The following is a 25387-nucleotide window of genomic DNA, read 5'->3' on the forward strand; positions in this document are numbered from 1 at the left end:
CAAGCTCAAGATCAAAGTGAGTCAGCGCACTGTAAAGTACTGTTGTGTATATAGTGCAATAAATGGAATATCTGTGGTATTTCAAATTAAACCACTACTAATGATATACAAATATATGCCAGCAATTATGTGTTATGTGTCTAGTCATTTCTACTACACAATGAGGCCTGCTGGTGCTCATGTTGGTCTGGGTCATTCTGTTATACGGCCGACCCGACCCTGCCCCCCATCACAGTCAGGAACTATAAAGTGGCCCCCAGAGAAAAAAGTTTGGTGACCCTTGTTGTAGAATCTGAAAGCAGCACATTGCAGGGATCTGTGGATAAATCCAGTGATGATAATGACAGTCAATTGATTTTTCACAAATGAGAATAGCAGGCTGCAATTAGCATCATAATTAGCTTTCTTCCAATGTTGTTCTTTTTTTTTCTTCCTTGCTTAGGTGGGTATAAGAGCTCTTGGACATTGGTTCATTTTCTATGCTCTATACAAACAATAAATTAAACAAAACTGATCGTAACATCGACACATTGGTCCCTATTAGTGGAATTTCCTATTATCGTGCTGTTGGGCAAGACACCTCGACCTTTACTGCATGACTCTGGAAGCGTGTATGTGTAAGTGGTGTTTGGAAAGGCCAATTAGAACTAGAATGACTGTAAAATGTGTTGTTTGTACTCAAGCCGCTCTTACTTCCTCTAAAAAGAATTGTAGCTCAGTCCACCATTTATTTTTCTCTTTATATTATGTGTTTTCTTTCTTCTTCTTCTTCTTTTTTTTTTGGCCCTTTAAATTAGCTTTATTTCCTACCAGTATTTTCACATGGCTTTTTGTTGATAGTGCAGTCATTTAACAGCAATTATTGAAGGATTAAAAACTATAGATGTGCTTTGGGATTTATATGAGGCATAATTATATATATATATATATATATATATATATATATATATATATATATTTATTTGATGAAAGGAAGGCTGTGTCCCAGTGTTTTAATGAACCTTGTGTTTTCTATGGGCTGAGCAGTGATTAATTATAGCAGATTTTAGTCCCACACTGGTCTGAAATTTGTCTCTCTCTTCTCTGCACCAGATTTTCTCAAGAAGTTTTACCGGAAAATTACAAAATGCAGAATCCCTTGCAGATCAAATTGGCAGCGTGCCGTCATTCAGTTTCACAGACTTTTACGTACTGAGAATGAAGTGAACGTGAGTGATCAGTTTGTTTGTGAAGAGAACTTTTGGTCCAGTTTGTTTTTTAGAAATTTTTCTCCACTGGAAGTATTCAAATACACAGACAGTATATTGTGTTGTTTGCAAGGGACATTCTATTACCTACATAATTTATAATAATATGATGATTTGAACTAATGATCAAAGTAAAAAAAAAAACTGAACCTGGGTTATAACTGAACACTTCAAACCTTATATGTTTTATGAATTCTTTCCAAAAACACACAGAGTCTGGGCAGGTCCAAAATAAGTGAGAGGTGGTTTCATTTTTCATTTTGCAAAATGTACAGTTTGTGTCCATTGTCCTTCTAAGATGATTCTTTAGCAGATAACAGTGATGTAGAAGTTTGTAGCAGATTTCCCTTTGCTTGTTGGTGATGAGATATTTGTGAGGTCATGTCTGTACATTTTTCCTTGGAATATTGTCAGTAGAGTCTGGCTGTTAACAGCGCACGAGTAGGGCTCTGTTTGGGAGGTGCACTTGTGGCGATAATCGCTCTTTTTATACGACTCATTATAAGGCAAGTTTAATTGAAGATGAAACCAAGCAAGTTCCTTTTGGAAATTTGGAAGTTTGCAGCGCACCGTCTTCACTCACGCTGCTCAAGCCGACATCTTCAGGTGCTGACCCTGTCCTGCCGCTTCCCCAGTTTAGGCTCCTGGCTCCACTAATGACATCACTCTGTTGCAGCCAATGAAACAGCGGCAGGAGTAACATCTGTCATCATTATCATCTGTCATCACTGAATACAGCTCAGAACATCTAATAAACAAAATGTGAACTAAAACGTGTTAAATTAATACTACTGATTTCAGAAAAGTATCAGAATAAAATTATATTTTTGTTTATTTAAATAAAATGGCAAATATTGGTAGGGACTATTTTGTATTCCCCAAATATTGGTTGTGACATGTCCCCACTGTCCCTGTGCAAACCTATGTCCTTGTATAGCTGTAGTTTTCCAGTTAACAGCTACCTTTTACATTTTGTTGGGTAGAGATGGGCATTTCCAGGTCTGAAATCATCCAAATGATTCTAGTGAAGGTGTTTGGAGTTTAAAAACACAGCATTACACACACTTCCTGTATTACTACACTGACATCAAGGTGGAACATAGTGTTTTCCGTTTGAGAATGGAACTCAGCCTAAATATGTAGTTTGTGTGTTAAACATGTGTGAATGAAACGAAACACAACTCAATGTTTGTGATGAGGAAACAACATTATAACACAGCATGAATAAAAGCATATATTTTAATGAACAGGGGGTCTCACCATATTATGTGTAGCACCACTAAATAAATACTTTTTCAGTTAAAGTTAAAATGTCAGCTTTCTTCACTCTATGTATTGAATTTTAAATGTAAAATTGTATTAACAAAATCATAAAAATGCCATAAGGACAGAATCTCGCACAGTAATCTGCCACATTCCCTGGGTTTACATTGAAAAACAGAACTGCCAGGTGGTGGATTCTCCTCTGCTAACTCCTCCCTCTCCCTGTACTTGCTCCGCAGGTCACCCACTTGTGAAATTGGATGCCCAGTTCCGTGTGATGTGTGTGGCCGTGCACCCCTCCCAGCCCGAGGTGGTTCTGTGTGGAGGCTACAGCCCGGCGGTGAAGGCCTGGGACACTCGCAGTGCCAAGGTCAAACTTATTACCCCCTATAGATTCCACGCTTCACAAGGTCCAGTTTAACCTCTGCAGTCAGGGGTAGAGAGGGTTCTTACACACATTTCATTACGCTGTGTTTACTTTTACTGGTGGTATGGTACTGTTTGCACTTCAAAACAATACTGGAATATAGTACAGTACATACATAATACATAATTTGATATATTAGTATTATTGCCTTTGGGTCAATGTTGTCTGCTTCTTAGGGCTAAAATACTTGGTTTTGACTCTCTACAAAAACATTTGAAACCAGAAAGTGCAAGCTCCTGCATGTTTTTAAAGCTTATACACATTCAGTTGACTTATTCGTAACATTTAAACCAATTCTGTCCAATGTTTTTACCTAATCCAAATGATTTTTTACTGTCAAAAACATAACTAGTTCAGTGGTTTGCAGGCTATTTCTATCATACAGTTTATGGACGGCGATGAGTTTATCAGAGCTTTTCACAGCTCTCAGAAGCAAGACTGGAGATTTGCCATCACAGCAACACTAACAGCTAGCATGCTAACAGTGCACCATTGTTGCTTTCAGGTTTGCGGATGATAAAAGCACTTTAGAATTAGATCCAGACAGCGACCTCTTAACAATTTCTAGAAAATCTTACGGACTCATCAAAAGTAATTGTTTATCTTGTCAACTGCTATAACTTGCTAGCCAGGCTGGCACCATCTAGTGCCTCTGCTCATTTCTCTCCAGCGACTAGGTCAGGGATCAGAATACACTCGATGGTTTGCGGAAGTTGTAGACTGCGCCCCGACCAGTCAGTGAAGAGCTGTGAAGCCATGACGTCAAACTCAAGCACCTGTCTGGTTCCCTTTTGTGGTACAGCACAACAGTAAACAAAGCAGTCAAGATGGATGAAGTCATACATTCTGTGTTGGCAACAATTCCTGAGATCGAGGATTTAAAGCCAGAACAAAGAGAATGTTTGGTGAATTTTATCAAGGGGAAAGACATTATTGCTTTTCTTCCTACAGGATTTGGCGCATTACATACATCACGACCAAACAGCAGCTACTGGTTAAATAAAAAAGTACCCGCCTACAGTCGAGTGAACAAATTCTAATGCTGCGAGGTCAGACGGTTTCCATGAAGTGAAACTGGCTGATGAATCAGGATAATAACTTGCACCATCTTTTGTAAATAATTCCTCACTTTCCTTCTGTCCAGTTATTCACTGCAATTTCCACAACCTTCAGAAGCACGAGTGGAGTTTTGCTTTAACTAGCATGCTAACAGCGCACCAGTGTTGCTTCCAGGTTTGCATGTCATAAAAATGCTGTATATTTAGATCCACACAGCAGACCGTGTAAAATGTAACTGGCAGAACCTGGCACCATCTTTTGTACTTAAAATTATTGACAGACTTAGCCTAAACCATAATTTACCACTTCAGTGAAAAGGCTTTCGAGACGCTCATTAAGACGAGCTTAATTTCATCCTTAAGATAATTCCAGTTTATACATCGGCGTAATAGCTCAGGTTATCTCCTTAATTGTTGAAAGCTCATTTTGATTTCATCCTGGCGAAGCTGCAGTCTAATATTGCTAATAAACTAATAGGCTGTTTTATATGGTAATCCTGCTCCTCACAATTCAACAGCGCCGTCACTCTCGGGGGGGACTTCTTCCTTGTGTTTAATGCAGGAAGCCTTGTTTCTCGCGGCCCGTGTCAACTTAATTTGTGGAGAAAGTGGCGTTGGGGTCACGGCGCCTGTCAGTCAAAACTCTGGGTTATGTGTTCTGTGTCTGGAGGTGAAATTAACAGCAGTAGATATAAAAGGACCCGCCGTGACCCGCTCACCTGGCCGCCCTGGTTTAAACACATGAGGTCACTTTGTACCAGCATGAGTCATGAGGTGGAATGAGATTGAAGAGTGGGTTTTTCACAGCAGAGGCCAGTGATGAAGAGAAGGAGGGACGGAGAGACGGAGGGAGAGAGAGCACCGTGGAGCATATTAAAGGATTTGTGCTGGTGGTTCATGTGTTCGTGTTTGACTTAACAGCTAGAACTCTGTCATGGTGCAACTTTCCAATAAGTTCAGGTGACATGACAATATTTTAAACTCCTTTTAAAACCAAACTGAGCCGAGCAAAGAGGGTGTTGCAAAAATGTGACTACACTACTTACTCTCTTATCCATTTTGCACTACAGCAAAATTATGGACAGTGTTGGGAAGTAACTAAATACCTGAACATACATATTTTTGAATACTAATTTTGAGTAACTGTATTCCGGTAAAGTTAGAATTTCATTTAGTGATATTTAGAGTTCAGTTGCTTTTCTAAAATGAGAGGAATACATTAAATGGACAGTCCAGAATTTTGGACATAGGACCTCATTTCTTAGGCTACGTTCAGACTGAAGGGCTTAATGCTCAATTCTGATTTTTTTGTGAAATCCGATGTTTTTGCGAGGTTGTTCACATTTTAATTAAATGCGACTTGTATGTGATCTCCAGTGTGAACATTAAATGGCCCGAAAGTGTCCCGCATGCGCAGTGGGGGACACGATGACGTCAACCACAGAGAGCGTGCTCTGTGTTTACGGAAGTTGTCCAAACATGGACGCGAGCATTGAGCACCTGGCGATTTTAAAGTTCCTCTTGTACTGGAGCCAGAACATGTACAACTTACTTGTTTTAAGGAGGAGATTGAGAAGGAGAAGGACGAGGTTTTTGGCCGTGGTGCTTTGTGGGGCATTTGTGGCTTGTTGATAACGTGTAGGTCGGATGAATGCGCTTTGGCCTTTCAGACTGAAGTCGCATGTCAAAAGATCAGATATGTATCAGTTTCAGGACCACATATCCAAATGGCCTGGGTCGCATTTGAAAAAATCAGATCTGTGTCATTCAGACTGTCATTAAAAGATCGGATACAGGTCACATAGGGGCCAAAAAATTGGATTTGGGTCACTTCAGGCTGCAATCTGAACGTAGTCTTAGTTAGCCAGAGTGTTGGAGAGTGTTGGAGGAAATGAGGTCCTATGTCCAAAATTCCATACTGTCCTTTTAAGATTACACATGCCCTCATTCTCCTGGTGAGTGCATGTGTAATTTTTCCTTCTTAAGGAAATGCATAACTATCAGGAAAACAAACAAAGCTGTGTTTAATCCTATGTGGTTATGTTTTACATTTTAATGAAGGCATTCTGCAACTAAATACATTTTCAGAGTATTCTTCTCGTCAGTGGTTGTCGATAAGTCGATAATTCAAATGAGATAATTTGGGGGAAATAATCAAAAGCCACCCTGTATCGGCCCAAAAATATCAGCAGAGTTTATCAACTGACAGCTGCTCTAGATTCTAAACTCTAATAAGAATCCCATGGTAATTTTTTACCACTAAAGAAAAGGCTCCACACCAATTTCAGTGTCACACATCCATAGATTTTATACAGTTGAATGTAATTTACATGACCAAATAATAGTAGTTATTGTACCATTACCCCATATAGTTCTGATAAAGACTACTCAGGAAAGGCCCAGTTTTATTATGTAATTTTGCTTAAGTGTAAATACACGTTCAAATGACCTGGTTTTGTGGGGACATTATTCAAAAGAGTATAATTGTATTGAAAAAAAAAAGGTAGTTCAACATTTATGGATTTCAGTTTGAATATGTCTTTTAAAAGCAGTTGCAGTGGCAGATTATAGTCAGATTTTGTTATGCACGTGAACAAAACCAGTGAGTCTCCTATTGACCTACCGCACATAGGCCCCTGCCCTCCATCTTAAATCATGACTTCATATTCTAGGACGCACACAACCTACGCAGTGTCCATTTTAATCGTCCACTCTATGGGCAATTTAACAAGTCTCTGACAACACATAACCAGGCGATCTGATTCACGTTAGAATAGTCCCCTAGGGTTCTTATGGGTCCAACTCTTGGTTGGAATCAATAAATGGGGGAGGATTTTATGTATTTCACAGTTTCTCATCTAACAATAATGTCACCAAACGCAGAACATACACACAGACAACAATGTGCATAAAACAAGATAATAAAAAAGCAACAGATACAGTATGTAAGCTAAACAAAAAAGTAATCAGCATTAAAACAAATACTGTGTAAATATGTATTTCCAAAACATATTTAAAGAGCCCATATTACTCTATTTTCTGATGTATGTTATAATGTTGTTTCCTCATTTAAAACATATGTGGGATTGTGTTTTGTTAAGTATTTTGAGCTCTTCTGGAATTGCTCTTCTCTATTGAACTAAAGATATGAGGTAGTAGTTAACTTGAAACAGGGTTCTCACAGTCACTGAAATCCTGGAAAAGTCATGGAATTTTGTGAATTCAATGAACGTTTTGGAAAAGTCATGGAATTCTAGTATCTCTTTCACACAACTACAGCGTTCTGTTAAGTTCACATGAGGCTATTATGATTATTTCCAAACGTATGCACCTTTTGTTTAAAAGAGGCGACAATAAATGCATTGACATTATTTTGAATGATAAAAAACTATAATACCAAACCATAACATGAGTGGAAAGGGTTAACATTTCATATTTAGCTCTAAAAGTCTGATCAATTCTATACATGTAGGTGCTGTAAAGTAATGGAAAATTCACTATTGGTCATGAAAAAGTAATGGAAAAGTTTTGAAATTTTGTCAGTGAAAAAAGAGTGGGAACCATGTTGAGCATTTTGAGCTTTGGAAATTTAGACAGACTAATACTAAAGGGTGACTCAAATGTGTGAATGAAACAAAACACAACTCCAGGTATGTTTTTGAGGAGGTAACAGTGTTCTAACATGACAGAAAGCTCACAAGAGTCAATTTTGTGTAATATAGAACCTTTAAGAAACAAACATGTTGGGTTGACATGCTTTTTTGTCAAGTACTTGTCATTTGTATTATCATATTCATTTCTATGGAGACTGATCCTTTTATTATTACTACAAATTCCCTAATCTTTGCCTTAACCCTTAACTTAATTTACTCATAACTTAACTTTAAACCATGTCAACGATCTAATACTGAAGGAATGACCTGACGTTTGGCTCCATCATTTCGTACAATGTGATAAAAACTTTCCAAACCAACATATATTATCAGCATGCAAAGAAAGAAAGGGCATACTCTTTATTTCAGCATTACCACATAGCACACTTGACTTCACTAGACTCACTGCTACACACATTTCTACCAGTCCTGTAAACATCTCTCTGTGTTCTCAGGTGGTGAGGGAGTACAGAGCGTCCGTGCAGCAGACCCTGGACGTGCTGTTCCTGAAAGGAGGAGAGGAGCTGGTCAGCAGTACAGACTGTGTGAGCCGAGACTCTGCTGACCGCACTCTGATCGCCTGGGACTACAGCACCACAGCGCGCATCTCCAACCAGATCTACCATGTGAGGGAGTAGCTACAACAGACACAACACACACACACAAACACACACACTGCATTTTAGTTTCAGAGATCTCCAGATTTTCTTTTGTGACTCCTGTTCTGAGGTTAAAGGTGCACCATGTAACTTTTCAGAGGAGTGATCACACTAAAATGTATGGATCTTGCATTTATTCAGTTACTAGTGTTTTACTGCTAAAAATATATTACAAAACAAATAATCGCAACATGGGATCACCTTTCCACAGATATGACATGTAACTTGGCTGGGTAAGTTCATTTGTCTGTCTCCATGGAGATATTGGTATCAGATATCAGCGTCGATGCAAAAATATAAAATTAATGGAACAGATATCAGCTTCCTAATATTGGTTCATTCAGCTGATGTCCTGATTGGATATACAAATCATAAACTATTATATTATAGACTATTTAATGGTCGTAATTGGCTCAGAAATGTCAGCATTTTTATTTAAAGTTGTGTTGTAGTTATTTAAGAGATAAACAAAAATTCACACATTTGGATCAGTTTTATCTTGCTTTAAATGTGCTTTACGAAATAAACACAATTTTCCATCCCTACAGATTGCAGATTTTTATCTCCATAGTATCAGAATCTAGCCAGGCTGGCACCACATAGTGCCTCCGCTCAATTTCATTTCTCTCCAGCAACTAGGTCAGGAATTGGAATACACTAGACGGTTTGCTAAAACCCTGGAAGTACGAGTTCAGGCACCAGCCAATCAGCGAAGAGCCATACATTCTGCGTTGGTAACGATTCAAGAGATTGAGGATTTTAAGACGGAACAAAGAGAATGTTTGGTGAACTTTCTCAAAATGAAAGACTTTATTGCCCTTCTTCCTATGGGATTTGGGAAAAGCTTAGTATACCGGTTATGGTGCATTACATACGTGACAACCAAATAGCAGCGGTTGGTTAATATATAAATGTACCCGCCTACTGTTGAGCAAACGAATCCTAATGTTGTGAAGTCAGACAGTTTCTACGAAGTGAAACCAGCTAATGAATCAGGCTGATCAGAATCAGTATCAGAACTGAAAAAGTTGGATCGGTGAATCCGTAATAATAACATCTCCATGGAGACAAGCAGGTGGAATGGACCAGAAAAGTTACACATCTTTTCCTAATCTGTTCTTTTGAAATATTATAGAATATAAAATTGAAAATATGTTCAGTTTGAGTTTAAGATGGACCAATAAATTAACACTCAAGAACTGATTTACAATTGCCCAAGCCTCAAGCATGAGAGACTGTCTGAACCACACACACATGCTCCAGGAAAGCCAACCTAATACCAGCTTCATCCAGTAGCAGCTTAGTAAGACTCGAGTCAGCATAAGTTATGGAAAATACAATCTACTTATTGCTATTTCCAGGAGCGCTACACTTGTCCAAGCCTGGCTCTGCATCCAGTCGAAGAGTCCTTTGTGGCTCAGACCAATGGAAACTACCTGGCCCTCTTCTCCTCACAGCGCCCCTACAGGATGAACAAGAGACGCAGATATGAAGGACACAAGGTCTGTGGGGTCTGTGGCTGAGCCTGGGGGTGGGAGGGTCAATATACTGAGGTCAACTGTCTACTGCAATGACACTTCCCACACACACGACCTGCAGGCATCCCTAGTCTGACTTGAAAAACAACATTCTCCAAGCTCCATAATACACCAGCTTTTGAGACCCTTGTTGCTGTAAACCATAATGTTTCTTGGTCAAAAACTACATATTTTTTGCTAAAGTTTTACATATTTATTTTATTTATTTGCATATTAAGGCTGCCTCCCGCTTCAGCTATCGAAACACTGCTACTATATGTATATAGTATAAATTAGTTTTGACTGGAAAAAGGTGGCTTGCCCTCTCCAGGTGGGTGGGGAGTTCAAGTATCTCGGGGTCTTGTTCATCAGTGAGAGGAGGATGGAGCGTGAGATTGACAGGTGGATCGGTGGAGCGTTGGCAGTGATGCAGTCATTGCATCGGCCTGCTGTGGTGAAGAGGGAGCTGAGCTGAAAGGTGAAGCTCTCAATTTACCTGTCAGTCTACATTCCTACCCTCACCTATGGACATGAGCTTTGGGTAATGACTGAAAGGACAAGATCGTGGATACAACCAGCTGAAAAGAGTTTCCTCTGCAGGGTGGATGGGTGCTCCCTTAAAGATAGGGTGAGGAGCTCAGCCACACGGGAGGAGCTCGGAGTAGAGCCTCTGCTCTTTCATGTCGAGAAGAGCCAGCTGAGGTGGCTCAGGTATCTGTTCCTGATACCTCCTGGATGCCTCTCATTGGGAGGAGGCCCCGGGGAAGACCCAGGACACACTGGAGGGACTATGTCTCTCGGCTGGCATGGGAATGCCTTGGGTCCCCCCGGAGGAGCTGGAGAAAGTGTCCGAGGTGTAGAAAGTCTGGGAGTCCCTGCTTAAACTGCCACCCCTGTGACAAGGCCCCGGATAATCGGAAGAAAATGGATGGATGGATGCTAGTATAATCCGACAACTCTCCATATTTTTTAAAGATCAGAGATGCTCTGATAAATTTTTAGCTCAAATTGGTAGCTTAAGTGGTGGCAGCTATTGTTTGTAGCCTAATTTATATAGCTTAAATAATGCCTAATACATTATAGGAGCTTTAACAAACCCCTTACTATCTTCTAGCACTTTATTTACATACTTTCAAATTTTCCTTATTATTAAATTGTGCTATCACTGCATAATTACATTGGCATTGGCTTCCTTTCTATTGGATAAAAACAAGTTTATTTTAGAGGCCTGCCAGACTAAATAAAACACATTTTGATATAGCTTTTTATACAAAATACTTACTTTATTTTGTTTGGCAATTAGTTAGAAAAGCAGCATTTGATTTATTATATGCAATTTTCATATTTCTTAAATAATATGACACAAATTTGTACAAATCAAATATAGTTTTTTTCCCCAAATGGTCAAAACTGGCCTATTTCAGATCCCTGCCAGACTCAATAAAAACACTTTGTGATATAGCATTTCTACTTCTACAGTCCATTAATTCAAGGATTGCACTACACCCACCAACCTATCTTATTTCTTACATTTTTATCTCATACTTTATTTTTATGAAAACCTTTGCAGAATAGATTTTTGCACATCTGACAAAAACCAAAAACGTAAATGGCTAATGTTGCGTGCCTAATCTCCTGCTTCTGGCTCTCAGGTGGAGGGCTTTGCGGTGCAGTGCAGTTTCTCTCCTGATGGGACCCTCTTGGCCTCGGGCAGCTCCAGTGGCTCAGCTCATTTCTTTGACTTCCACAGCGGTCAGATGGTGCACACGCTCAGAGCCCATAACCAGGCCTGTGTGAGCGTGTCCCCCCACCCCGTCCTGCCCACCACCACGGCCACCTGCGCCTGGGATGGAGAGGTCAAGGTCTGGGCGTGACGAGAGCAAGAGGTGATCAGGAATGTAAGAAACGCTCCGGGTGAAAATGGAGGAGACAGATAATATGAGATCTGAGTCGGCACTGGGTGCTTCGGCGCTCTGCTAAAACACTTTTTATGCAGCGGTGGAATGACTTAAAGTAGTAAAGTACTGATATTAAAGGTACACTACACTATGAAACTTTTTATTTGGGGGTCCGTCACCTGCTTGTTTCTATGATATGTCATTGCTTTGCCAGGAATGTTCCACAGTATTAAACGATATATGTGATTTTGTAGATAAAAAATACCTAGAAAAACTGACATTCTGACTGTGAGTGGGGTTGCCTCTCCACAGGTCTGACCTGTAACTTGATCTGGTTCGGTTTACATGAAGATAGAAAGGTTTAATGCCATACTGTGAAACATTCCAGACAAAGCAGTAACATCTCCACTGAGAAAAGAATTTGACGGAGCCTCCACCAGAAAAGTTTATACAGTATACCTTTAAGTATCTGTACTTTACTTAATTAGATTCTAGTGGATACTTTTTATTTTTACATGGCTACATTTAAGAGATGGTATCTGTACTTCCTACTTCAGTACATGTTTGAACTGGACACAAAAGGAAAAGCTTTTTTTTAATTATTGTTTGAGACCTGCTAAAAAATCTGACACATGTATTTTGAGCAAATAAAATATACAAATAGAAATTGCTAGGAAAAAAAAAAAGTTTCTGTTGAACAAAACAAAATTCAGCTCAAATCTGTATCAAAACCACTAGCTTTATAAGACCTCAAAATCTGTGTGACATACTTTTATTTTTTACTATTTTAGTACACTTTTAATGGGCTACTTCAATACATTTTCTTCAGTAATTTTTTTCATTTGATACTTCTGCTTAAGTATTTTTTGCTCTGGTATCTGGGCTTCTACTTAAATAACAAAATTGAGTACTAAACTTGTTTGTGTCCCCTGGTATGTCAGAAACGTGTTTAAATTCAATATTGGTTTTAAGGTTACACTGTCCTCTGCATTTGACCCGTCCTTCAGTGTCTGAGGTCACACTGATAACATGTCTGTTTTTTCACAACTGCAAAAACATTTGACACAATGCAAAAGTTGTTTGTTTATTCGGACTTATTGGTTTGAATCTCAAGCCAGTTGCCCAATCAGAAAATGTAATGAGTTGTTCATTTTGGGTGCCAGATTCCAGATTGTAAAACCAGCCTTCTGTTTACAAATGTGGCAGCTTATGGCATCCCAATTTAAATAATGATTGTAGTCAAGTTTATAGCCCCTCCATGTAACTTTTTAGCCAAGTAAATAAATAAATGTACAGATTAAAATAAAAGCAGGTTTTTACATAGTGTTTGTTTCATTTGTTTTTATTGCACAGAAATATAAAGAAAAACATGTGTCCTTATTGTGAGGGGGCTTGCATCTCCACAAACCTGACTCTTGGCGTGGCCTGGACGAGGCTTGTCTCCATGGAAATATTTTTTCTTTGGGTATAACAGTCCACAGGGGTGTAACAATATCCAAGTCTCACGATATGATATCGCCACGGTACGAACCTCACAGTACGATATTTATTGCGATATTGTGGGAAAGCTCATGATATGGTGGGGAGACTCATGATTAGGGATGTAACAATATCCAAATCTCTCGGTACGATATTTTCACAATATTCATCACACGATATGATATTTATTGCAATATTTTATGGAGGCAAACAAAACTCTTAATATGCTACTTTTTCCTCTTAAATGCCTTGACAAGACTTTGACAAGAATTCGATATATTGTGATTGTCCATGATATTATTGTGAGAACTTTGACGATACGATATCACGATATTTCGGTTATTGTTACATCCCTAGTCCACAGTATTGCATAAAACTCACCTTTGTCCATGGAGAATGTCCTGAAGTATAGTTGTTTTTTTTTTCTGAAGAATCATGTTTGAATAATCCTGCTTAATTAGTCTGTCTACATCTTCAAAACTCAAAATGCTCTATTTCACCTTGTGATGTCATGAAGTGGTAGTTAACAGCTCCTTTTACCTTTTGTTTAGTAGAGATTGGCAATTCCAGGACTGAAATTATCCAAATGATTCTAGTGAAAGTGTATGGAGTTTAAAAGCACAGTGGAGCACTTCCTGTATTACCTCATGACATCACAATTTGGAAGAGAGTCTTTTCCATTTGATAGAAGAACTCGGCATAAATCTGCAGGGTTTTGTGTGTTAAAATGTGTGAATGAGACAAAACACATCTCCAGGTCTGTTTGTGATGAGGAAACAACATTATATGATCAGAAAATAGTGTAATATGGGCCCTTTTTTAATTTATTTAATCATGTATCAACCTTTGCAAAATCATCATTTACATCTATCCCCTCTGTATCCTCTGCTTATGCCCCTTTCGTCATTGTATTTCTGAACTTTTTTTTAGCTGAACCAAAATAGACAATCTCTCAGCGCTTCCTTATCTGTTCTGTTTTCCATTTGTCTTTCTGCAAACACATCACTTTCCCAATATCTTTTTGTTCTTCCTCCTGCTTCTGATATGCCATTTCCTTTCACACAGAGACAAGCGAGGAGTTCAGAGCCATCACCACATCTGTCAAAAGCAGTTACACGTTGAGACAAATTTCTGCCAATCAATCTGCAGAACACAAGAACCCAGGCTTTGTTTCGGTCCGTGGAGTGGAGCCGCTGGGGCCCTTCGCTTTCAACTTCTTTATTGATTCAAAAAAGTGCAGCTCAGCAGATTGTACAAATGTTGTGGAGATAAAATGAAATGATAAAATGTCTCTTAAAAATAAAGCTTTTTGTTTTTTTGCTGACTGCTACATGTACTTTTCACACAATATGCAACTCTGAGCACTATTGTTGGTTAAAGAAAGTAATGGGGCAAATCTAGGCATGACATAAGGAAATTTTCACCAAATCATCACCTAAATATTTATTTCAGTGTTATGTAATGGTAGATAATGATTTTATTTGACTTATTCCCCATGTATGAGTAGGCTATGTATGTAAATAGGCTGCTATATGTATAATAATAACGTGTGATTTTAGATCTCTTAAAGGGGGACATGTAACTTTTCTGGTGGGAGGTTCGCTACCTGTTTGTCTCCAGGAGAATCTTTTGGCATTGCCTGGAATTCAATGATAGTTGATTTGAGGCTCACAGTACTTTATCTTTTGTACATTCTTACATTCAAGGTGCATTGTGTAACTTTTCTGGTTGAAGGTCCATCATGCTTGTTTCCATGGAGATTTCATTGCTCTGCCGGATTGTTCCACAGTATGACATTAAGCAGCTCTGCCTTACATTTGTTTTTTACAAATTTATAGGTTTTATAGCTCAAAAATACCTAAGACAACAGGCATTCTGACTGTGACGGTGTTGCCTCTCCACAGATCTGACCTGTAACTTGGTCCAGTTTGGTCTCCATGAAGTTAGAAATGTTTATTGCCATACTGTGAAACATTCCAGACAAAACAATAACATCTCCATGAAGAAAAGAAAAGCATCTGTCGGACTCTCCACCAGAAAAGTTACACAATGCATCTGGAAATCATTGACAGTTGATGAGTTTATTTGAGGTTCACAGTACTTTTAAAATGTACATTCTTACATTGAAAGTGCATTATGTAACTTTTCTGGTGGAAGGTCTGTCACCTGCTTGTTTCTATGGAGATGTCATTGCTTTGCCTGGAATGTTCTAGCCAGGCTGGCACCACCTAGTGCCTCCGCTCAATTTCCTTTCTCTTCAGCTACTAGGTCAGGAATCAGAATACACTAGACAGTTTCCAAGAACCCTGGGAGTTGTAGACCGCACACTGGCCAATCAGTAAAGAGGTTTGAAGGCAAGATGTCAAACTCAAGCACCTGTCTGGGTCTCTTTTGTGGTACAGCACAACAGTAAACAAAGCAGTTGAGATGGATGTAGACGAAGCCAGACATTCTGTGTTGGTAACGATTCCCGAAATCGAGGATTTAAAGCCGGAACAAAGAGAATGTTTGGTGAATTTTATCAAGGGGAAAGATGTCATTGCCCTTCTTCCTACAGGATTTGGTGCATTACATACGTCATGACCTAATAGCAGCGATTGGTTAAATAAAAAAAGTACCCGCCTCCCGTCAAGTGAACGAATCCTAATGTTGCAAGGTCAGACTGATGAATCAGGTTTGGAATGTTCCACAGTAAGTTAAGTTTGTCTAAGTAGATAGAACATGGCTCTCCACAGATCACTGTTTATGCACAGGCCATGTCTCATGTCTCATGTGAAAGACTTCAAGAAGACTGGATCCAGACTTCACTCACTGAGCTACAGAGGCTGCACTAGCACTGATTCATGATAGGCTGCAGGTACTGAGGTTTAGTTCATTTAGATTTAAACCAACTGGATTTCAGCATTGAAACTGGAAAATGAGAAGCTTCACTGCACTTTCTGATTCCCTATAGTACATTACATAACTCTGTACAGTCAATGTAAAGTAAAAACATCTTCATGGAATCCACTGGAAAAGTTAAGAACAAATTATATCAGTTCTATTACTAATTAGCATGATCCACTATTATTTTGATTTATGTACGAAAGGTACGTTGTGCAATACTTTTTTTTTTATGGTAAGAAGCTTTTTTAAAAAAAAAAAAAAAAAAAGAGCAACACGTGTGTAGTCATTTTCCTAGTACCCATCTTTATTCAGTAAATAAACTGTGCAAAATATATAGAACCATGCATCAGACAGACTTGCTGACATGGACATTTCGACAGGCTGTAGTGGGTAGAGGTAGGACAGAACACGATGACTTCAGTGCCTTCATTCAGGGTCCCAACTTTGATAAATACAACATGGGATCATAACATCTAAATACAACAGTGAGTATATCGCGTTTAGAAATCATTCCACAAAATAGAAACCTCTCACACAGCTGTACATGTCTGTGAGTCGTGGACGGGAGTTTAAACTTTTACAAACTTTGTGAAGGTTATGGAGAGAGCAGATGTGTTTTTGAAATTTGAAACAGCCGTGAGCCATTTTGCCCGATCTGCAGGAATGGGAGAGGTAGACGAGCGGAAGAAAAGTGCCTATAGTTGAGCTAGCTTCTGTCACCTCTGATCTAAAGCTAACCACACTGGAAGCACTGTGCAGTATATGGCATCAACATGGGCCAATCTTTAGGCAGTTTTCTTGCAAATGAACATGTTTTGTATTTGTTTCACAGAGGTGGGTTACATGTACATGAGTAACTTTTGATGAGTAATAGTTTGTTTTAAGTAACAGTACTCTTACTTCAGGAAAAGTTTGGTTAATCTTCCCATTGTGAGTAAGTCTGACTCTGTAGTGACGAAAGCTTTTGGTCAACATTAAATGATTTAAAGGTGCATCGTGTAACTCGGGGGTCTCCAACCTGTAGCTCAGGAGCCACCAGCAGCTGTCCACCCTGTTATAAGTAGCTCGTCAAAGGATTTCTGAATTACGTATTATACTGAATAACTCAAATTTGATTAATTACCATTGTAAATGTGTTATTTTGAACTTTGTGCACTAATAAAAGGATAATGGTCTCAGGGTCCCCAGTCTTTTTCACTGACAAAATTTCAAAACTTTTCCATGACTTTTTCATGACCTGAAGTGAATTTTCCATGACTTTACGGCACCTACATGTGTAGAATTGATCATATTTTTAGGGCTAAATATGAAATGTTAATCATTTCCACTCACCTTATGGTTTGGTATTATAGTTTGTTAACATTCAAAATACTAAAATACTGTCAGTGTATCTATTGTCATCTCTTTAAACAAAAGGTGCATACTTTCTGAAATAATCATAATAGCCTAATGAAAACTTAACAGAACGTTGTAGTTGTGTGAAAAAGATATTAAAATTCCATGACTTTTCCAAAACGTTCATTGAATTTCCAAAATTCCATGACTTTTCCAGGTCTGAAAAATGACATTTTCAAATTCCATGACTTTTCCAGGATTTCCATGACTCTGGGATCCCTGTGGTTTTATGATTTAAAGGCGTCTAAGTCTTGCTCTCTTATATGCTTTCAATCTCTTGCAATCGCTAAAATGAGTAGCTCTCTGACATTTTCGTTTTCTAAAGGTATCTCACTGGATGCAAAAGGGTGGAGATCCCTGGTGTAACTTTTCTGGTGGAGGGTCCATGAAATGCTTTGTCTGGAATGTTTCACAGTATAGCATTAAACCTTTCTATCATCATGCAGACCAAAGTAGACCAAGTTACAAGTCAGATCTGTGGAGAGGTAACTCCGCTCACAGCCAGAATGTCTGTAGCACTTTTGAACTAAAACTACCTGTAACTGAATAAATGTAAGGCAGATCTATTTAACATCATACTGTGTAACATTCATGTCAGATCAATGACATATTCATAGAAACAAGTGAATCAGTGCATTATTTCATGTTTTGTCTGTCTTTCACATAGACTAGAATACATTATGACCAAAGTGTTACTCAGTACTCAACAAAAAGTCTCCTAACGCTCTTACTCGCTTCTTCTTGACATAACTGAGTACACATTTTCACTACTCTTACCACCTCTGCTGTTTTAATGATAGAGGGGGGACTTTCTTTCTAGGCGCAGTATTCTTTGTGTGTGTCTCGGCTTTTGAAACAACACTTCTTAATTAGTTGTTTTCCAAAGTGACATTTTCTACACAAGTTGCAGAACCTCTCAAACCTGAAGGATGTTTGTGTGTGTGTGTACTTTTGTTGTGATGTTTCTGCAGTTTTGATCTTGAGGAAAGCATCCACACTAGCAGTCACTGTAGTCGTCTAAAAGTCAGTTTGAAATTAAAGTGTTGGTGTAGTGTTTGATCAGTGAAGGAGTGAAAGAACATACAGCTATACATATGTACACAGAGCCTGCAGGAGACCAGTCTGCACAGGGTTAAGGCAGTTTGACAGCTGTCCGTCACATTCAGACAAGGTGAACTCTGACGTGCAGTTTCTCTAGTCTTTGTAAATATATCTGACTTTTTTCACTTTAGCTCAAAACCACTGCTTTCAAACTTGTTTTCTTTGCACTATAAAGGGTATATTGTACATACTTATATTTGAAAGTGACAATTTGTATACATACATTTGTGTACATAAAATGGGACAAGTATCCCCTGAGAATCTACACTGTATATGTGATCACACAAGCTGTCAAATGAGACCATACACATCCTTTTTTCCATGGTAACATCACATAATATTAACCTTGTAATTCCTCTTCTGTTCAGTTATCAGTGGTTGATTCTCATAACTTTGTCCTTGTCCAAACACTGATCGGCAGACACTGATAAAATTCAATAGGGATCGATATATATTGGTAACAGTGCTAATACCTGTGATATTGTGACATATGAGCACATTTGTTGGTCCTCAGTGCATCAGACACATCTTTTTAAACAGACTATTATGTAACAATAGAAACAGAAGAGCAATTAGGCTCAAATGTGACTTTATGTTTACACAAACATGCAACAAATTATTGTATACCCCATATAAATACATTTTGTTATTATTTGTCCAAAGGTGAAAAGAAAAAAGTTAATTTTTGAATTTGACAACTTAAAATCAATGTCTGAGTCTCGCTCTCTATTTTAAAATTCTGGTTTAGTATTGGTTTTACGTTATATCGGATATGGAGCTCATCAGTCCCACCCACTTCTAAGTCCACTTTATTTTTCTCCTAGACTTTTCCAACAAAGTTGAAAGGCTAACCTGCTCATATCCATAACAGGGATTGTTTCAAGTCTAAAAAGCACATTTCAAGCACAAGATTCAATGAAATGTTTTAATAAGAAAACAGCTGATAAAGTTTCAGAAACAGATTTGACATAAAAGGTCTTGTGCTCATTAGTTACCAAGTCGCTGATTAGCAAACTTTCAAACTTTTAATATTAATTTTATCTGCAAATATGGGAAAAATTTATGGAAAATTTACCTCCAGAATCAGTAGGTGGGTGTTCGCTGTCCCATTGGAATTGACTACAGCTATAACCTATATAAGTAAGTCTATAGAAGTAAGTCAGTAATTTAATTATTGTCCATAAACCATTTAAATCCATCATTTTTATATAATTTCTACATTTTACTTCCTGTATCTATCCATAGTGGCTTTCTAATGGTCTTAATAGTTTCCCATTACAGTCTCGTTGCCTAACGTCCCATGTCTCTGAAAAGCAGTAGTTAAGTTTCTCATTAGACACATAAGTGGTCCTGTATGTGTTAAAGTTAGATTTAATGGTCTTTTGCTGGTATAACTTGGACTGGAGCAGATTATGTGATGAGGAAGCTGGTATCCCAATGGTCCCAGTGGCTCCAATTACCTTCATCAGTGAAACTAACAGAAAGTGAACAGCTGGTCTCACTTAGCTACACCACTGGATGACACATACGTAGTAGAAAAGGTGTGTAAAACGTGCCTTGGCTAAGTTACGTAAAACATCTCAATACCCAATCACAGGTAAGTATGGTGACTTTAAAAACATACAGTACGCTCAGTTAGAAATCGTCATGCATTAACTGTCTGCGGATCAGTTCAGGAGAGTGCCGTACAGCTGTGCCTTGGTCAGACTGTCTTTCCGGGTCAGTCCTGTGCTTCCAAACTTTTGGTATCTGGGGGAGTTCTTCTTGGGGAGGGCGGGGCCGGCGGTGAGGGCAGAGCTGGAGCTTGGACGCGGTCCGAACCACTGGCCTTGGGCTGGGGTAGTGCTGCAGGCTGGAAGCTTCAAGAGAGCTTTGGTGTAAGGACTCACCGGAGCTGTCCCCACTCAGATTGACGTAGTCCTTCTTGGAACTACCTCCTCCTGATGGTACCCTGCCTCCGTCTTTGTCTTTGGAGCTCCCTGAGAGGAACAGACCACAATCAGAATCAGGGCTGTACATGGCTGATCCCTTCTCCTTCTTGCGATGTTCCATAGGTTTGGGGCTGTGATCTGGAGAATGTGGTCCTATTCCGAAGCACTGGTCCAGAACCCGGCTGTGGAAGACACCATCTCCTTCTTGGAAGCTGCTGTAGATGTTTTTTGACTTGGAGGGGCCCATGGCAAAGTGTCGCTCTGAGAAGCTGTATGGAGAAACTCTTCCGCTTACGTCTCGATACGAAGATGAGGACAAGGTGTTGACGTCTTCTACACTGAGCTGTCTCCAACGGTTAGCAAGGTCGTCTTCTGACAGTTGGGCGTCCGCTCTGCTGCTGTGCACTTGAGCAAGCCCACTGGTGGAGCCCATGCTGTGAGAGGAGGCCAGACGAGGACTGCTGGGGTGGTAGGGTTCGCTGAAGCAAGATGCCGTTCGTGTGTAATTAGGTGAGCTGCCTTTCTGAGGACTCCTGGGCACTGCCATGTGCTGTATGCTCAAGGATTTGGGGAAGTTTGTGCCGTCTTTTTCATAAGGAGTCAAACTCTTGTAGTCTGCACCATCTCTCCAGTCCATATACAGGCCTTGGTGAGAGGAGGACAAAGTGCTGTTAGCAACGCGGCAGCTTCCTCCTCCTCCACTCACACCTTTGTCGTCAGAGGCCAGGCTGAAGCTGGAGTAGGAGCTGGACATTGGAAGACTGCCTGGGGCAAACTCATCATGGTGATGGAAGGAGGAAGGCTGCTCGTGTGGGGAAAAGCTCCCAGAATGGTAGGCCTCCTCTGGGTTACTGTCGGTGGAGTTGTGGGTGTGGAGCTGCAGGATGCCAGGCCCGTGGAGGTCCACACTCTGTCTGCGCTCTGTGTCCTGCCAGCGCTCTGGACAGTAGAGGGCAGTGTCACTGCAGTACAGGTCAGAGCTCTTGTAGGCCATTCGGCGGCTCAGCTGGTCAGTACTTCCTGTTCCGCTCAGGAAGTCTCCGTCTCTGTGTGGGCTGGACGAGCGGCTCACAGGACAGCTACTGCCGGGCTCAGGCTTCTCCAGGACCTGTGCGATCAGAGATGTGGGCACAGTGTCTGAGTAACTGTGACACACCATGGCTCCACTGCTCCCATGTTTCTCTATGTGAGAACTCAGGCGCTCCTGGAAGTCCAGAGGCAGCTGCAACACAAGAGGAACTCAATCAGTAACTCTTTACATTCTAACTTTTGATTCATTATCAACTTAAGTCCTAAACTATGTGTAAACCCTCAGTTATGTTGCTATGAAAAATCACTTGGGTTGGAGGCAAAATGTCTTGAACTCTTCAAATCTAGTCCTGTTGTTTCTAAATGGGAATGGATAACACACATCAGTGTACTAATACTACAGTGTATTGGTTTAATAAGGATATACTCAGTTTGTCTTAGAATCTCTGTAACCAAAGTTCATAGAGTTCACACAGATCTCTTCATAATTAGCCCACTGAAAAATTGCACTTGGCCTCAGAAGACCTTTGAAGTTTGAGTGCACTATGGCAAACCTTATCTCATTACCCCACCAACAACAGCATTCTTCATGCCACTTATAACTTCATATTTCTCATTTAATCAATTCTGGACCATTTTATTGTTGACATTTCATATCTTTTTCATCACTTAGCTGCCTAGTGGCACAACTCCAATTAAACCACTTGAATACTCCTCACAACCTTGTCTCTTTCCACAGATCTTTATCATTTATGCATCGCTCGGTTCCGCTTTGTGAGATTCTCCACAATGACAACAAAGGCGCCTCTTTCCATAACAGTGTTAAAAGGAGCTGTCGCCATAGCCTTTCCCTGCTTTCATCTGTGTGCCCTGCTGTCCCACAGACCTCTCCCTTTCTACTGCAGTCCATCAAACAGCGAGCAGTTCCACGGGGAGGGCCTCGCATTCAAATTAAAGCCGGACTTGCTCTATCCTGCTGGGAATAGGATATAAATAGACATAGGGCTTGTTAAGAAATAGCTGCCACAGTATAAAATAAGATGCCTTTTTCTTTTTTTAAAGTCGAGGTTATTTTTAGCTGTTCCCTAGAGAGTGAATGAGAAGGAAATAGGTGAGAGGGGGATGGGTGAGTAGAATACAAACTCAGCGCTGGGGCTATCTGCTGGTATCTTAATGAGATGTCCTGGAGATCCTACAGGCTATGTTCAACTTTAATAGAGGTTTAATGCATTTTAATAGGACTAATGTGATAGAGAATCTTGTTTAAATGAAATGAATTTTGTAAGTAGGTTTGTACCTGTGATTTCTTGTCCAACAGGCATGGTTAGATAAAGAAATATCGCTTATTTGTACGTCGTTTGTGTTGCCATGGAAACAGTTTGACATACATATTTATATAAAAGACTCATTTAATAATTAGACTGAACTTTGCCATGGGATCTCTGAGCTAGGGTTGTACAAAATAAAGTAAAAAAGAGAGTGAAAATCAGATACTAGTCGATACTAAAACTTGTAGATATTGATACAAAAAAGTCACATTCACCAGAAAGAAATGAACCGTTCCTGAACAGCTTTAGAGGCTCAATGAACAGTGTGAACCCATCTGGATGATGGAGAGATTACACAGATATAAAGCCACATGGTGATATAAAAGAAAGTACGATGATTTAATGTTGAAAATCATATTCTGTTATCTAGGGAAAGAGTGTTTTTATTATCATCATGGTATCGGTACATCGGTACACTAAGAAGTAACTAAGAAGTAATTCATCTCGGTTCAGTCTCAGTAATGTTATGTATATTCATTTTTATGTCCAGATTAAATGGCCCATATTACGCTCTTTCTTGATCTATGTTATAATCTTGTTAACTGGAGTTCTGCTTTGTTTCATTCACACATGTCTAACACACAAACCCTGCATATTTCGGCTGACTTTTCTCAAACCGAAAACTTGAAAACTACCTCTTCGTGACGAGGCTCTTCCGGCTCCTTCTGACTCTGGCTTCAGTTGACTTACATTGGGATCTTGTCACCCCTCTCTCTGTAGCTGCTGCAGTGAACCTCGTCATTTTGGTCTTAAAATGTTCGTATTAACCCGTGACACATGATCCTGAATTTTTTTCTGCTATTTTGTCTGTCAAAAAAATCCTATTCATATCATAGAGACTCCAGATTTGCTCCTGTAACCGTGAGCATCGCAAGCCTCATTTGAGCGACGCTGAATGCTGTGGGTGACGTCACACTCACTTAATCCACTTATTTTTATACAGTCTGTTAAAAATAAGTTGTATGTTTTAAACTCTGTATGGGTGTATCTGGATAATTTCAGTCCTGGAATTGCCAGTCTCGACTCAACTAAATATAAAGGGCAGCTGTTAACTTGAAAATGACCTCTTCATGACATCACAAGTTGGAAGTGAGCTTTGGAGTTGCAAACAGACTAAAAAGACTAATAAAAGATTAATCTAATGTGTGAATGAAACAAAACAAAACTCCAGGTCTGTTTATGATGAGGTAACAACATTATAACATGACTTAAAGCTCTACTCACTCACATTGACTCACCAGTATCAATTTAGCGTAACATAGGACCTTTAACTAAACTACATATTCCATCACATTTTCATTACAGGTTCTACACTCCATTTTGATTACTCTGAATTTGAATTTGTACTCAGACTCTCCACAGGTTTTTGGCCGGTGTTTTCATTGTTTAGGCACAAACAGAACCCACACAGATGGTCTGCTAAACAACAGCTCACAGTGGGCCGCCCGTGTGTTTGTAAGATGCACAAAATATTTATGCTTTTCCTGTGAATTTTCTTGCATACATTAGTTTGATGCATTCAGATTCTATTATTTATATATTGTATAAGATGAAACTGTGTATTGATGAAATGTTCTACGTGAAACTGTGAGATGAAGGGCACAGAGCAGTAGCAGTCACCTATATGTTGAGGGACACAAAGTACTAAACAGAAAGTACAGAATTTATTGTTTAAAAGGACATTTTGAACTTCAGGACAGTTTTTGTGTCATGAGGATAGGCCCAGTAATTATACACATGAAACAAATGCATCAGTGACTAGAACATACATTTGGACATTTCATTATTGCTTTAATTTATCTAGTACCATAGAGATAAACAGCTAAAAGTCTGAGTCAGTGGAGAGGCTTTTGTTTTGTTTTGATTTAATTTTTTCTTTTCAACAATTAAATAAAAATGGTTTTCATTATTGATTTTTGATGTCAGGGAAAGAAGGCGCCTCATTTGTCTGTCATTAATGTTCATATCTTTATTTACAGACAAGTAGTGAAATAAAAGCTAATATTTAAAATATTTTAAGACCAAAACGAAGAGGCTCACTGCAGCAGTTACCAAGAAAGGAGTGGGAGTTTTTCAATGCAAAGTCAATACATGCATCCCGAATTGCGGACTTCTGGTCATCGCGCAAAGCATACTGGGAAGGGCCCTCCGAAAAAGTGAGCATCAAACTGCCATGTTTGATTTCCCAGTGGGATGCAGCTATTGTCAAATCCGATCTTTTCAAGTCTTTTCTACCATATCATTTTGTTTCTGGTTCTGATATTGTCATATTTTTGTTTCGTAATTGTGTGGCTGAATCTATGTGAAACCTCTGTTCAAACTGTTTCCCTTCCCAATGGAATTATAAAATATTGAAAGGTAAAGGCGATGGGCAGTACTGATACACAGGAAGGACGAAAAAGGGAACATTTGGTTTGTGGCGAACATTTTGTTTGTGGAGAGCCATAAAAACAAAATCCCGATCCCTCGCTCAACCTTGGTTATGAATTTAGAAAGTCAACGTCAAAGAGAAAGGC

General features: G+C 39.4%; 2 protein-coding genes across 3 annotated transcripts in view; one reads left to right on the forward strand and one right to left on the reverse strand.

Annotated features, from left to right (window-relative positions):
- wdr25 (WD repeat domain 25) overlaps window positions 1-14350 on the forward strand; it is a 41220-nt gene extending 26870 nt beyond the window's left edge. The window contains exons 4-8 of one of the 2 annotated variants that reach the window (XM_055161070.1): window positions 2750-2880; window positions 8104-8274; window positions 9669-9809; window positions 11477-11722; window positions 14267-14350. In XM_055161070.1, the coding sequence (XP_055017045.1) occupies window positions 2750-2880; window positions 8104-8274; window positions 9669-9809; window positions 11477-11698 (665 nt within the window). In that variant the 3' untranslated portion in view covers window positions 11699-11722; window positions 14267-14350. Of the gene's footprint in view, window positions 1-2749; window positions 2881-8103; window positions 8275-9668; window positions 9810-11476; window positions 13030-14266 lie in introns of those variants that run through there. The other variant, XM_020919535.2, reaches the window with a different exon arrangement.
- Window positions 14351-20250: 5900 nt separating this feature from the next.
- Window positions 20251-25387, reverse strand: part of LOC110155226 (brain-enriched guanylate kinase-associated protein) — a 51818-nt gene continuing 46681 nt past the window's right edge. The window contains 2 exon segments of the mRNA XM_020919289.2: window positions 20251-20397; window positions 20399-21736. Of these exon segments, the coding sequence (XP_020774948.1) occupies window positions 20251-20397; window positions 20399-21736 (1485 nt within the window).

The sequence above is a fragment of the Boleophthalmus pectinirostris genome, unplaced genomic scaffold, assembly GCF_026225935.1.
Source record: "Boleophthalmus pectinirostris isolate CB_2022bp ecotype Guang Dong unplaced genomic scaffold, ASM2622593v1 HiC_scaffold_10, whole genome shotgun sequence".
Classification (NCBI taxonomy): domain Eukaryota; kingdom Metazoa; phylum Chordata; class Actinopteri; order Gobiiformes; family Gobiidae; genus Boleophthalmus; species Boleophthalmus pectinirostris.